This window comes from Procambarus clarkii, chromosome 61 (genome assembly GCF_040958095.1).
Source record: "Procambarus clarkii isolate CNS0578487 chromosome 61, FALCON_Pclarkii_2.0, whole genome shotgun sequence".
Classification (NCBI taxonomy): Eukaryota; Metazoa; Arthropoda; class Malacostraca; order Decapoda; family Cambaridae; genus Procambarus; species Procambarus clarkii.
In genome coordinates, this window is record NC_091210.1 from 14,014,975 (window position 1) to 14,029,836 (window position 14,862).

The 14,862-nt window shown below is 41.3% G+C and overlaps 1 protein-coding gene across 6 annotated transcripts in view; it reads right to left on the reverse strand.

The window, feature by feature from the left end:
• Positions 1-14,862, reverse strand: part of LOC123774425 (uncharacterized) — a 52,876-nt gene that overhangs the window by 16,935 nt on the left and 21,079 nt on the right. For all 6 annotated transcript variants that reach the window (XM_045768723.2, XM_045768722.2, XM_045768724.2 and 3 more), the window contains exons 8-14: positions 14,546-14,782; positions 12,534-13,802; positions 10,105-10,211; positions 5,269-5,452; positions 4,575-4,763; positions 2,098-2,277; positions 680-1,423 (exon numbers count right to left, since the gene is read on the reverse strand). In XM_045768723.2, the coding sequence (XP_045624679.2) occupies positions 680-1,423; positions 2,098-2,277; positions 4,575-4,763; positions 5,269-5,452; positions 10,105-10,211; positions 12,534-13,802; positions 14,546-14,782 (2,910 nt within the window). The remainder of the gene's footprint in view (positions 1-679; positions 1,424-2,097; positions 2,278-4,574; positions 4,764-5,268; positions 5,453-10,104; positions 10,212-12,533; positions 13,803-14,545; positions 14,783-14,862) is intronic.

Consider the following 14,862-nt stretch of genomic DNA (forward strand, 5'->3'; position numbering starts at 1 on the left):
CTGCCATCTACCAGGTCAGGCACCCAGAAAGGTAGGAATCCCAAAACAAACTACAGTACCTCAGTAGAGCCGAAGAGGCTTCCCACAGAAAACCAGCGTTAAATGTAATAAAACGCCATTTTCTGGGTGAAACCCGGGAGGCTCCCCCTGCAGCTATCCCTCCCTCCGGTCGGCGGTTTTCGCAGGTTTTTTAACATCCAGCCTCAGAACTTCAGGTGTGAATAGCTGGCGCAGGGGTCTGGGGCTCCCGGGGAGGGGGGAGCTGCACAAACAGCAGCACAGTGACGGTTGTGACGTCCTGCTTATTTGCTCGTTTTCGTTTGGGGGAGTTCTGTCCAACAGTTCGGCTTTCAGTAGCAATATTTTAACCAGATAGGGTTTGTTTTGGGGACATCTACCTTTCTGGGTACCTGACCAGGTCGATGGCAGACATAGAATGCTTCCAACCACATGGGGGGTTTCTATAGGCCATTGCTCCTCATGCCACTCTGAGGGGGCCAGGTTTTGGCCCGTGGTCCCCGGTAGGCCTAAGAACTCCGTGTGCTTTGACTGATGCCAGGGTCTAATACATTCATATCAGCCCAGATAGCTCTGGGGAGCCGAAGGGGTTTCCCCAAGAAAATAATAATAATAATAAGAAAACTATAAGAACAAAGATAAATGAAAGCCATACACTTACTCTCTTTCTGTTGTTTTCTTTCTTTACTTCGACGATTTTGAAACCAGTGCATGATTTGACGGTAACGAACACCCAAACGTCTTGCCAGTAAACTCATTTCTGACGGCATGGGGAAGTTATTTCTATCATAATGTGTAACAAGAATAGCCTGCTCTTCATCAGTGTATTCTATTCTCTGTCTCCCAGCATTACATTTACTTGAATTGAAGTGGTCCAAGAACGAAGGTCGATCGGGGAAGATTAAATGGCATTCAATGCAGCGGATTTCATTCCCAACTCTATGTTTCCGCTTTGCTTTCCTTCGTCTCCATTCTCCTGGTTTTCGCAAAAATTTGGTGTTTATGCACTTAAGTGGGTAGTGTTCCTTTAGGGCTATTAAAGAAGCAAAACTCTCCATACACGATGAGCATTTGTGACCTCCATTTTTAATGGGCGATTCATTCATCGATTCAGTTTCATATTCTTCTTCCGAGGAGTTGTCGAGAATACACTCCACAGCCATAATTGGATGATAGTCATCGAAATCCTCAGACATGCCATCATCCATCGAGTCATCCCGCGCTCTTGACAAGAGGTTGAAATCCTTGCCAGCTGGACGTTCACCATTTCCTTCATCATTAGAGTCGGACTCACTTGTGCTCTCATTATCTCCCTCATAAGTCTGTGGTGCTTCCGTTTGACTAGATGCCATCAGCATGGGAGCTTCAGCACCAAGCTTCTTTTTATGGCCATCAGCAGCTTTTGCTGAGGAAAAGAAAAGAAAACATTAATACAAAAGAAACTGAAAACAATAATTATCTGCCTCTAAATTTAATGTCATGTTTCCTCTGGAAGTTGCTCTTCCTTAAGGAGGGACTGCATTAAGAAACATGTTAACTACTATACCTCCAGGTGATCAAATTCATTTTAACCCTCGAAATGCCGTTATCGTCGTATGTTGATTCACGGAGTAATGTAGTTATCATTATGCACTGATATAGGGAGACACCACCTCTGAAGTTTGTGTTTGTAGGGACCCTCAGCCTCAAAGAAGAGGATATGCAGCACCCAGGAAATAAGTTCGGGTGGATATGAGGAGCTGCCTTGTATGGGCCAATAGGAGGTCCCCATTCTAATGACCTTCCCCAAGAAGGTCAAGTGTCCAACTCCCAAGTACCCAAATTACTCCTAGGTGAACAGAGGCATCAGATGAAAGGAAACATCCCTAACTGTTTCTGTCCCTCCCAGAGATTGAACCCAGGTCTCTGGAGTGTGAGCCAAGAACCCAGCCCGCTGCACTACAGGACCCACTGAACCAAATGACCGAAGAATCGAGTTACACTTAACAGACAATAAATTGTTCACAACTAACAGAAATATTACACATATTACAAACAAGGGAAGGGAAAACAAATGAACATCAAAATATTTAAACTTACTTAAATGTCTCATCAAATGAGTGTTAAGAACAACCGGATGAGAAAAATAGATGCCACATTCCCCGCAGGAGTAGCTTGATTCTGTGTTGTGTTTCTCATAATGTTTATTAAGGGACTCCCTTGTGATGTATGACACACTGCATTTGTAACAGGGAAAGGGTCCAACATCTTCGAATTTGGCTGAAAAGTGAAAAATTACATGCACTCAACATTTACAATTCATAAATAAACTGGCAATAATTTAATATATAGGAAAAGATGGACAATGGTAATGAGCTAGTTATTGTATGGGGCTGGCAGTTGAGTGGCTATTGTATGGGGCTGGCCGTAGAGTAGCTACTGTATAGGGCTGACAGTAGGGTGGCTATTGCAAGGCGCTGGCAAAGTGGTGGCTGTTGTATAGGGCTGGCAGTGATGGCTACTGTATAGGGCCAGCAGTAGAGTGGCTGTTGTATAAGGCTGGTAGTAGAGTGGCTATTGAACATGGTGGGCAGTAGAATGGCTATTGCATACAGCAGGCAGTGGAGCAGCTATTGTATAAGACCGACAGCAGAGTGGCTATTGCACAGGGCTGTCAGTAGAGAAGCTACTTCAGGCAGGTTTTAAGTTATTCTATCACAGTCTAGCTTGAGGGCAGGCTTCTTTTACTGAAAGCCTGAACTTTTTCTCTTTTTTTAATGTTATGGTACATGGTAAAGACATGGTAAATGTTTACCATGTCTGGAGGCCAACAAAGTCATCACAATGTAGTTAATCAGACACTTGCTAAGGAACCTGACCAGCTCCTTCTAGAGGTCATCAATCTTCAACCCGTTCTCGCAAATTTAATAAGTCAATATTGACTTATTAGTTGCGTGCATAGGTGACATACTTAACATAATAGTTTCCCTTGAAAAGCTTCATAGAAAACACCGACCTTACCTAACCTACTTAGTATGTTAAAATAAGCATCTTATAGCTTCATAATTACAATTGTTACTTAACCTATTATAGGTATAGGTTAGGTAATAATTGTAATTACGAAGCAATAAGATGCTTATCTTAACATACTAAGTAGGTTAGGTAAGGTCGGTGTTTTCTATGAAGCTTTTCAAGGGAAACTATTATGTTAAGTATGTCACCTATGCACATATTTAATAAGTCAATATTGACTTATTAAATTTGCGAGAACGGGTTGCAATCTTGTGTAAATTAGGTATCATACATGATGACCAAACCACACATCAGAAGATGGAAAAATGATGACGTGAAACGTCGTCATAACATTACAAAAAAAAAAATATAGATCAGGCATTCAGTAAAAGAAGTTATCAAGTCGTGTGTGAGGTCACATAGGACTTGATAATGGTCCAAGATAGACCGAAACGAAGTCATTTCTCCACCTTCTGAAGTGTAGTTTGGTCATCATACCTTCAGTCACAGTATTGTAACTCATCGTCTGCAGGAACCCACTATATACATCTTCTTCTTGAGGTTATCTTGAGACGATTTCGGGGCTTTTTTAGTGTCCCCGCTGCCTGGTCCTCGACCAGGCCTCCACCCCCAGGAAGCAGCCCGTGACAGCTGACTAACACCCAGGTACCTATTTTACTGTTAGGTAACAGGGGCATAGGGTGAAAGAAACTCTGCCCGTTGTTTCTTGCCGGCGCCAGGGATCGACCCCGGGACCACAGGATCACAAGTCCAGCGTGCTGTCTGCTCAGCCGACCGGCTCCCGGCTACATTATGAGAACTCTCTCTTGTCTCCATTCCAAGAGGTGAAAATGTCACAAAACACTGGGAGAATGAAGGCGAGGAGTAAACAATTACCGTACCATTACTGGGAGCCGGTCGGCCGAGTGGACAGCACGCTGGACTTGTGATCCTGTGGTCCTGGGTTCGATCCCAGGCGCCGGAGAGAAACAATGGGCAGAGTTTCTTTCACCCTATGCCCCTGTTACCAACAGTAAAATTGGTACGTGGGTGTTAGTCAGCTGTCACGGGCTGCTTCCTGGGGGTGGAGGCCTGGTCGAGGACCGGGCCTCGGGGACACTAAAAAGCCCCGAAATCATCTCAAGATAACCATGGGAAATAAAGGCTAATGACCAAATGGTTGATACGGTAAAAGTCAGAAATGTGAGAAGGCATATATGTGAAAATATTGTATACTGTCATGTACTAGAAGAGTTTTTACCAAAGAGAGTGATAGGAAGCAAAAGAGCAAATGAACAAGGAGCAATGGTAACATATCAGGTACATGTAAAGACACCATAGCCCAACTAGAAACAAATCACATATTGTTCTGAGTATTTTACAATTCAAATTTCTAAATAAACCACAGTACCTGTCTTATTCTTGAATTGACGTCTTGCTACAACAATTCTCTAACATTAATACATATACAAACAAAACATCAAGTTGTTATTAACCTCCAGATTTCTTACATTATTTGTACTGTTTAAATAAGAGAAAACCAAAAAATATCATTGTACACATACCCACTTCTTTCAGCTGTTTTCTATAATTTTTGCGAGTATTTTGAAACCAAGTTTTAACAACAACATATTCAACTCCCAGTTGAATTGAAATGGCCATTTGCTCTCCTGGTTCAGGAAAATTATCATGCTCAAAATGAGCTTCCAAGATTTCGCGTTGATTGCCAGTGAAATACGTTGGAGTTTTTCTTCCTGAAATTAAAGATTATCTTTCTAACAACAGAAAAAGACAAACTGTACCACAAACTGTTGAGTAAACCTTCCTATGGCATCACTGCCAACTATACCTACTAGCATCAAGGCATTTGTTTAATCATTTTTGTGCAACAAGGCTAATTTTGTTTCAAGATACAGTGCTGCTTTATCTTAAATATCAAGATATTTACTTTATCCCCCACCCAGCAATGTGATAAAATTATTCAATTTGCCACCAGCAAAATGCAAGGCTCAATTACAGTAGGTACCTTCCTTGCATTGCTAGACATACTGTAAATGTGGAAAGTTTTAAGTCAACACATGAAGATGTCAATATGTTACATACACAAACACAGTATAATTTTTTAAATAAAAATTCCTGTAAAAACCATAAAATATATGGATAATCTAATGTTGCATTTTATTCTTCTCTTAATACAATACAGTAATATCAAATTAAATCTCATTTAGAAGTTTTTTTAACATTACAAAATCCACTTACTTTTATACCCAACCAAATCAAACGACTCCCATAGCCTCTTATTTGGCACATTACGAGATCTTCTGGTTCTCTGAGGTGTTGCTGTATCGGAACTTGGGGGTTGTGGAGTTGCCTGAGGTTCTTGAGGAGCCAACTGGACTGGAATCATTGGTAGAATTGGCACATATCTTTTCTTGGCTGCAACCTGTTCAGTGAGTCATAATTATACACAATTATAACAACATTCAGAAGTGAACATTTTTATTACTAAAGTATACTGTTGTTTCAGCCCATCCTCCTAAGTTTTCCCAATGTCAAGAAATAGTCGTACTGTATTAAAGTTCCTGTATTCTAACCTACCAGAGGACCCAAAACAGAAAACGGGACATAATGTCAATTTTGTGAGCCGCTACCGTTTTCTAGTACAACAATTCTTGGCTTTGGGTAAAGTATACGTCAAAATGCGACGTTCAATTAGGACAACAGGTTGGTTGTTTTGAGATTGTAACTTGAGATTTGACCCACACATATTCCCCTTTGACCAACTACTTGGACTGGATGGTAGTGACAGTCTTTCTTCTTGCAGGTTGGTGTTCAATCCCTGACCATCCAAGTGGTTGGGCACCATTCCTTTCCTTCATCCTATCCTAAATCCTAATCCTCATATCCCTTCCAAGTGGAATATAGTCGTAATGACTTAGTGCTTTCTTCTGATAATTACCTTACCTCCCCTGATTTATTGCTGCTCTGACACACAAAAATAAGAAACATATTATAAGCAAACGTCTCCCCACACACACGCTACATACTGCATGTCCATACAGTTATCACACATAGTCTTGCAAACATGAAAAGGACATACGCCCCCTCATACACACTCACACTGCCACTCAAGTTGCACTTGTCCCCCCCTCATACTCGCTAACATGTTAGTGTGATTACTCTCTGTGCATTGAAAGAGGAGTGTCAGAGGTAGAACATTCCCAGATAACAAAACCAGAGTACTTGATACCTGCTTGATACCTGATTGATGGGGTTCTGGGAGTTGTTCTACTCCCCAAGCCCAGCCCGAGGCCAGGCTCAACTTGTGAGAGTTTGGTCCACCAGGCTGTTGCTTGGAGCGGCCCGCAGGGCCACATACCCACCACAGCCCGGCTGATCCGGAACTTATCTTAGAAAACAGTCCAGTTTTCTCTTGAAGATGTAAGGGGAGCATGAAGTGCATGGGGAGTTTGTGTGAAACTCTGGTTCGGCTTCAGCAAAAGCCTCAGGAATCCTTGTGGGTGCAGTTATCTTGAGATTATCTTGAGATGATTTCGGGGCTTTAGTGTCCCCGTGGCCCGGTCCTCGACCAGGCCTCCACCCCCAGGAAGCAGCCTGTGACAGCTGACTAACACCCAGGTACCTATTTACTGCTAGGTAACAGGGGCATAGGGTGAAAGAAACTTTTGCCCAATGTTTCTCGCCGGCGCCTGGGATCGAACCCGGGACCACAGGATCACAAGTCCAGCGTGCTGTCCGCTCGGCCGACCGGCTCCCACTACAGTAATACCCCAAGTTGCAATCCTTTTACCATGTCGTGACCTAGTTGTCTGGAGCGCGTGCCTGGGGAACACCCACCACAAAGGTTCGAATCCTCATCATGGCTCCTACAGATTTTCTCATTGATGCATCACGTTAGTGTGATTACTCTCTGTGTATTGAAAGAGGAATTTCAGAGGTAGAACATTCCTAGATGATAGAGCCTGAGACAGATGACATGTTATCCAAAAGTCTTCTTCCCTCCCATGAGCAGGGAGTGCATTAGGGATCAAAGACCAACTGACTACCAAGGTTACCTTGAGGTTACCTTGAGGTGCTTCCGGGGCTTAGCGTCCCCGCGGCCCGGTCGTCGACCAGGTGAAGAAACTCCCATCATAAAAATGACAAGGAGTCACAATACATTCAAACTCCCTCCAAACAATATTTGGCAACTCTTGAATCATCAAACAAACCTCTGAAAGGCCTAACAAGGAACTTAAACTTCTCCCATAAATTGCATTGAGACCAAGTGTCTTGTTAGGTCTTTTCAGAAATTTGTTAGGAAATTTTAAGAGCTGCCAAATATTTCTCAGAGAGAGATCAAGTGTTTTGTGATCTTTTGTTCCCAGCAGCAGTGAGTTGATTTCTTGATTCTCACGTTCTTTCCCTCTCTGGAAAAAAGGCAAGACAGTTGGAAAATTTCCCCACTTTGCTGTGCGGAGAGAAGTTATTGGAACCTGGCATGCGCAATAATTTCCTCGAGTGCCAGAACCATAAGTTCAGGGAAGACACTGAGATGGCACAAAGAAAAATACTTGTTTTATGCAAGCTTGCCAATTTATTCAGAATTTCTCATCAAACAACTAATGTGACAAAATTACTTTAACAAAATTTTCCTCTTGAAAATGGACTGTTGTTACACATTGTATACATACTATGGGAAGTACTGTACTGTTTGATATGGGTCTTTGTATTAATACCACACACACACACATTAGGAAGTGATGTGGAGGAGGCTGACTCCATACACAGTTTCAAGTGTAAATATGATAGAGCCCAGTAGGCTCAGGAACCAGTACACCAGTTGATTGACAGTTGAGAGGCAGGACCAAAGAACCAGAGCACAACCCCCGCAAGCACAAGGAGGTGAGTACACACACACACACACATTATTCTCTATATTATTTCAGTCGCACACCACTCACACTGCCGCAGGCTCCAGGATAAATCAAACTGTCTAAGTGTTGGGAGCAGGGTGAGGGCTGTTAGTGGTGTCCCATAATACATGAAAGTGTAGAGAATTTGAAAAGAAACTAAGAGTCAAGAAATAAGTGTAAGTGAATGAAATATCTGGGCTAGAAAAGTTGATCTTCCAATACAGCAGAATGTCAACAACAAAGATGGCCACCACCACAGGGCACACCAACAAAGGAATGTTTTGAAGGATTCTCAGCACAAGATATAATGAAAGGTGGGTTTCTTGGCAGGTTAGTGATTATTGAAGACATGCTAAAGAATTATGAAGACAAGATAATTAAATTAGAACAAAAACATGAAGGTCTCAAGGTCGAGTTTTGTAATTTAAAGGGAAGTATTTTCCTGCAAGGTAAGGAAATTACCAGCTTGACTGATAAGGTAAGGATACAGGAGGAACACATCAGGAACTAGTAAAGGATAATGAGGCATGGAAAGTGAAGAGTGGTTAATTTGAAGAAATAAACAAGAAAATAGACTCATATGGTGAACAACTTCAAGGAACCCTGAGGGCTGACATACAGTTAGGCAAGGATATGTAAGGGAAAACCTCAGTGACAACTCAAATAGAGGAGGTTAATAAAGAACTAGAAAAGTATAAAGAAGAAATAAAAGAGATGTATGCGCAAGTTGTAAAAGAGAAGGAGACGATCAAGGAAGTGTGTTTGGAAGTCAAAACCAGACATGACCAACAAGAAGCAGAAATTAGGCAAGCAATTAGAAAAGAAATGGTAACCAATAGTAAACTTGTACAAAACACTGCAGACAGAAGTCCATAATAATTTTTGGGTGTTTAGAAAAGGAAATTTCATCTAAGGTGGACAGAGCAGCAAAATAGATGAAAATCATAGAGAAAATAGTAGGTTTAGGAGAAAGCCTCAATTCAAAGGAAAATGTCAGTGATTTTAGGAGGATAGGAAAATTTGAGAGACAAGAACCACCCCTTAATTAAGGGTGACATTTAATGGAGTGAAACAAATGACAGAAGTGCTTAGAAATGCCAGGAAATTGCAGTATGAGGAAGATGGCAAACTTTGGTCAACAACAAGAAAAGACCTCTCAAAGGAAGACAGAGAAACGCTGAAAATGAACCCCATTGAAGCAAAACATCTAAACAGGAATAGAAATGTAGATGAAAGAAAGAAATTTTTTCTACAAAGTGTTAGGGACTGGAAAGCTAGTGAAATGGTACATAAAAACAAAGCAACAAAATCATTAGTGGAAGGGGGAGTAGGGGAACAAAGGGAAAGGGAACTGAAAATTGTATATACCAACATAGATGGAGTTAGTTAAAAAATATTGGAGCTAAAAGATATAATTCGGCTTATGGTCCCAGATATTGTTGCATTAACAGAGTCGAAACTTGAAGAAAATATTTTAAATGAGGTCGTATTGCCAAGGGGCTATTCAGTTTGGAGACATGACAGGAGAATAGGAAGGGGAAAGGAGTGGCTGTGCTGGTGAAAGAACACTTGAAGGTAAGAGAGTTAATACTTGAAAACCCTCTAGAAGTTGACATAACGGCATTGCAGGTCTGGATTCTGGAAGATAAACTGATAATTGTAAATGCCTACAGCTGCCCATATCTTAAGAAGCACATCAACAAACTGGAAAAGGTGCAAAGACATGCCCCTAAGTGGCTCCCAGAACTGAAGGACAAGAGCTACGAGGAGAGGTTAGAGGCATTAAATATGCCAAAACTAGAAGAAAGAAGAAAAAGAGGCGATATGATCACTACGTACAAGATAGTAGCAGGAATCGATAAAATTGATAAGCAAGAATTCCTGAGACCTGGAACTTCAAGAACAAGAGGTCATAGATTTAAACTAACTAAACAAAGATGCCAAAGAGATATAAGTAAATTCCCTTTTGCAAATAGAGTGGTAAACGGTTGGAACAAGTTAGGTAAGAAGGTGGTGGAGGCCAAGACCGTCAGTAATTTCAAAGCGTTATATGACAAAGAGTGCTGGAAAGACTGGACACTACGAGCATAGCTCTTATCCTGTAACTACATTTAGGTAATTACACACACACTTCCATACTTGCCACAGGTGTAGAATAACACCATTATGTATATATCACCTGTAGGGTTCCATGTTCCCCTTGGATGCTCAGCTGATCACGAGCATCACTGTTCTCATTAACTATCTTCTGTAAGTCAGTTGTGTTGATGCTACTGATACTCTTCTCTGCAAAGGAAGTACAAATGTATGATTGTACTGTACATATTCTTTACATAAGTAACTATGTCAGCACTACATCTATACAAACCAACCACTATGACTGGATGGTAGAGAGACAGTCTCGCTTCTTGCAAGTCAGTGTTCAATCCCCAATCATTCAAGAGGCAGAGCACCACTCCTTTCCTACGTCCTATCCTAAATCTTTATCCCGATATTTACCTTACCTTACATCGATACAAAGCAGATAAGGTGAGGGAATGAGAATTGAACTGACTTGGCTATTGTTGACCAAAGTCCTTGTAAGTGCAGGACAGTGTCTAATGGTGGACCTGAGTACTGTTCTTGTGGAGTGACAGGTGGTGAGATGTGGGAGGGTAGGCATGTGGAAGAGTATGGGTCGGGTGGGGGGTGGACACATGTGGGGTATGCATATGATGTGTAGGTGTGGGTCTGTTGGTTGTTGGGCTTAATATCTATCAACCTCTGGAGGGATTATTAAGACAACCCACAATAACTTACTGACCAACTAGCAAGTATACTTTAACCCTGAACACAGTGTACATACACTGAGTACAAAGTGTACATTGAGAAGCGGGCAACAATTTTAGGTGTAAATATACTTTGCTATGTGGTGTGCGTATAATAGTGGTGGTGATGGGTATTATGGGTATGGTGGAGGTAAGTATATGTGTGTGAGGTGGGTGTGTGCATATGATTGTTAGTGGTATATTATAATGACCAAACCACATATCAGAAAATGGAGAAACGACGACTTTTCGGTCCATGCTGGACCATTACCAAGTCGTGATTGACTGATGAATATTAAGCCGCTCAAGAGGTGGTACAGGCACGAGTAGCCCGTAAGTGGTAGATGTTTGGAGTGAATGTGATATTTAGTCATGAAAGAATATACTATGTGATCGAAGAAGGAGGTACAGGTAAATAAATAAAGAAAGACGGTGAGGTGAGGAGCAGGTAAGAATAATATGAAGGGTAAGAATAGGATGAAGGTAAGAATGGAATGAGGTAAGAATAAGAGAAAGGTAAGAAAAAGGGGTAGGTTAAAGTCAGATCACATTTGTTAAGAAGGTTGGAGCATTTATGTACTGTGAAAGGCAAGAGTCAACAACAACAAAGCCAAGACTAAGGTTCATCTTGGATATGTTGTGTATCAGAGCTGAGTCAACAAGATTGCATCTGTGAAGAATAGAGGCAGGAAAAATGATTTTATAAGACCAATCAATAAGATGATTAGAGTTCCTAACATGACAGAAGAGAACATTGTTTGTGTCTGCAGACTTAACACTTCTTTTGTGTTTCTTTTTGGGAAGAGGTGAGCATGTAGGTAGTAGTGGATCACTGATACAACAGGTATCTGAGGGTGTGGGTGAAGATGACCGCTGAAAGAATGATTTTGAAAGGTTTACTTGGTTGATACCTGGTTGATGGGGTTCTGGGAGGTCTTCTACTCCCCAGGCCCGGCCCGAGACCAGGCTTGACTTGTGAGAGTTTGGTCCACCAGGCTGTTGCTTGGAGCAGCCCGCAGGCCCACATATACCTGGTTGATGGGGTTCTGGGAGTTCTTCTACTCCCAAGCCCGGCCCGAGGCCAAGTCAAGCCTGGCCTCGGGCCGGGCTTGGGGAGTAGAAGAACTCCCAGAACCCCATCAACCAGGTATTTGGTGGGTTTGGTGGAAAGGAATGGCAGAAGCAGTTTAAATTGGGAAGGTAAGGGTGTCAAGTATAGAACAAAGAAGGGAGTTAGGGCTTAGGAGTTTAGGTGAGAGTTGGTGGGGTGTGGGAGCAAGTGTATTAGTTAAGGGTTGGCAGCCTAAGTATCAGATCAAACTCACTAGGTTTGCTCCCCCTCCATCTGGGCTATACAACCCAAAAGCAAAAGTTAGCCAATTTTAATTATCATAATTGTGTTTGTTTTACATCAATACAATGAATGATTCCATTTTTTTAGATACAAATAAAAATAAATTAGGAAAAATAGTTGCCTTTGGGCAACAGTACCTGATAACAAAGTAACCCGAGTTTGAAAATTATACATTAGTGTTTGTTTAAGTCAATATGACTGGGTTGTCTAATGTTATGGCAGAAAACAAAATCACCAGATGCAATGGTGTTACAATCCTCAGTTTCAATGACAATCATATTTTTATTCTCAAACTCTACCAGTTTAAGCGTCAAGTCAAAATATAAGGCATTCTCATGGTATTGAATAGAAACCTGTCTGGAAGAGAAACATACAAAAGCATAAGATAAGATATCCATACTAGGAACATAACTAATCTTGCAATTTAAATTACTGAATCATATTTACCTTTTGCTTTAACATTGTTGTGAATATCGAGCAGTTTTCCATTGTTCTGGCTATCAACATTAATACCATTTTTCACTTCTTTTGCCTTCTTAGTCTTCTCAATGAGCAGTGAGGACTTTTGCACTCCTTCTGCATTTTTCTCCTTTAAGGGCAAAATTGAACTCTGACTAATAGGAATGAGATTGGGCAGGGCCTTTTTTTTAGATTTCTTGGGGGGCAACTTGCCATCTGCCAAGATAGCCGGAGATGAGGTTCCCTCCAGAAGATAATTGAGGATGGGATTAGTTTCTGACGAGCCCTTCAATGAGACTGGAACAGAGATGAAGGTGGTAGTTGGTGTTGTAATACTTCCAGAGGACACTGTAGTGAAGCTGGCAGTTTTTTGTCCTGTCACTGAATTATTAACAGGGACCAGTTGCACAGGTATTAATTTAACGTAGTTGACAGCTCCTGATGGGGAAGTGAATGACAAGTTATTAAGAGAGGATGGAGTGATTATTGTGGAAGGTGGAGTTAACATTGGTGGCGATACAACAGTAGAAACAGATGAGGCTGGTGATTTTGAAGCCTTAGTGGTCGATGGACTTAAAACAGGGGTGTTACAAGAGACACTATACTCTGATTTTGTTGAGTCGGTCTCTGATGTAGCTTCGTTGTTATCAGAATTGTTGAGACTTGTGATGACGGATGCTACAGTCTTTCTTGCCCGTGCATGTATTGCTCTTACTGAAGTGTGTTGCAGCTGACTTCTTGACCTATCAATAGTGCTAACAGGAGCCAACGGAACCCCATGACCCATCCTGTGTGAAGATAGTAGTATCTTGTCGTGGAAAATTGCCCCACACAAATTACATTTGTAGTTCCATTCATGGTGTCTATGGGTCTCCATATGAGCTTCTAAACAAATGGCATTAACAAAGGTGGTTTTGCACTCAGAACACTGTGGTGGATCTCCATAATTATCTTTTAAATGTTTATGCTTGTGGATCATAAGATTTTCTTGATCAGTGAATTTCTCCTCACATAGGTAGCACATCAGAGCACCCCCTAACTTCTCATCAACCAGACTTAGATTTACATTGTGCCTGGTTTTAAGGTGCGATGCAAACACTTCCTTGTTCCATTTCTGCAGGCAAAGAGGACAGGTGCGCACACAAGTATCCTGGTCTGTGTCCCCATTGTGACGCATACTGTGCTTCACTAAAAATGTCAGCATAGCGAAAGACATCCCACAATCACGACACTTGTATGGCTTTTCTTTGGAGTTTACTGAAAGATAAAGTTTCCAAACTTAATATATATATTAATGATAAAAATTCATGAACACATTCAAAATTCTATTAACAAATATAAAAAATACAATGTGCTGAGATGTACAGAAATTTGAATGTGGTAACAGCACAAAAATTCCATTAAAATTTAATACATACAGGTAGGTCATGTCTTGTATACAGTTCCCTACACACATACACTTTGTACCAAATGTATGGATGTATTTCTTGCATTGCTCTTCAGGGGCCAGATTCACGAAAGCACTTACGCAAGCACTTATGAACATGTACAACTTTCCTCAATCTTTGACGGCTTTGGTTACATTTATTAAACAGTTTACAAGCATGAAAACTTCCCATTCAACTGTTGTTATTGTTATAAACAGCCTCCTGGTGCTTCAGAGCTCATTAACTGTTTAATAATTGTAAACAAAGCCGCCAAAGATTGAGGAAAGGTGTACAGGTTCGTAAGTGCTGGCGTAAGTGCTTTCATGAATCTGGCCCCAGGTGAACAAGCATTTCTGCTATTACACACTGTACTTGTTTCACAATCTGATATCACTATATTCTTTCACTTGTTTGAAACCTTCAGCCACACCCATGTATACATCAGTAGTTTCAAAGTGTCATATGACAAAGATTATAGAGAAGCCAGAACACAACACATATAGCTCTCATTCTGTAACTACACCTAGGTAACTGCACTCACACTTAGGTATTTACACTAAACGAGCGACAAACCTTCGTCCAAAATGTGTGTGGCTCTTTTCCTCTGTCTTGATCTTTCATTCTGAAACCAGATCTTGATGACTTGAGGTTCCAGCTTCGTCAGGTGTCCAATAATCTTAAACATGGAAGGATCGGGAAAGTTGCAGTACGTAAAGTGCAGATATAGCGTTCGCAGCTGAACTTCATTAAATACAGTCGTTCTTCTGCGATGTCGTTTCATGTTATTTAAATCGGTGTCGTCTGTTACATCTGAGGGAAGAATCAACAACTGAGCAACCAAGATACTCTTAGCTTATATAGCATTATTCACATGAGCCACTCAAGTACAG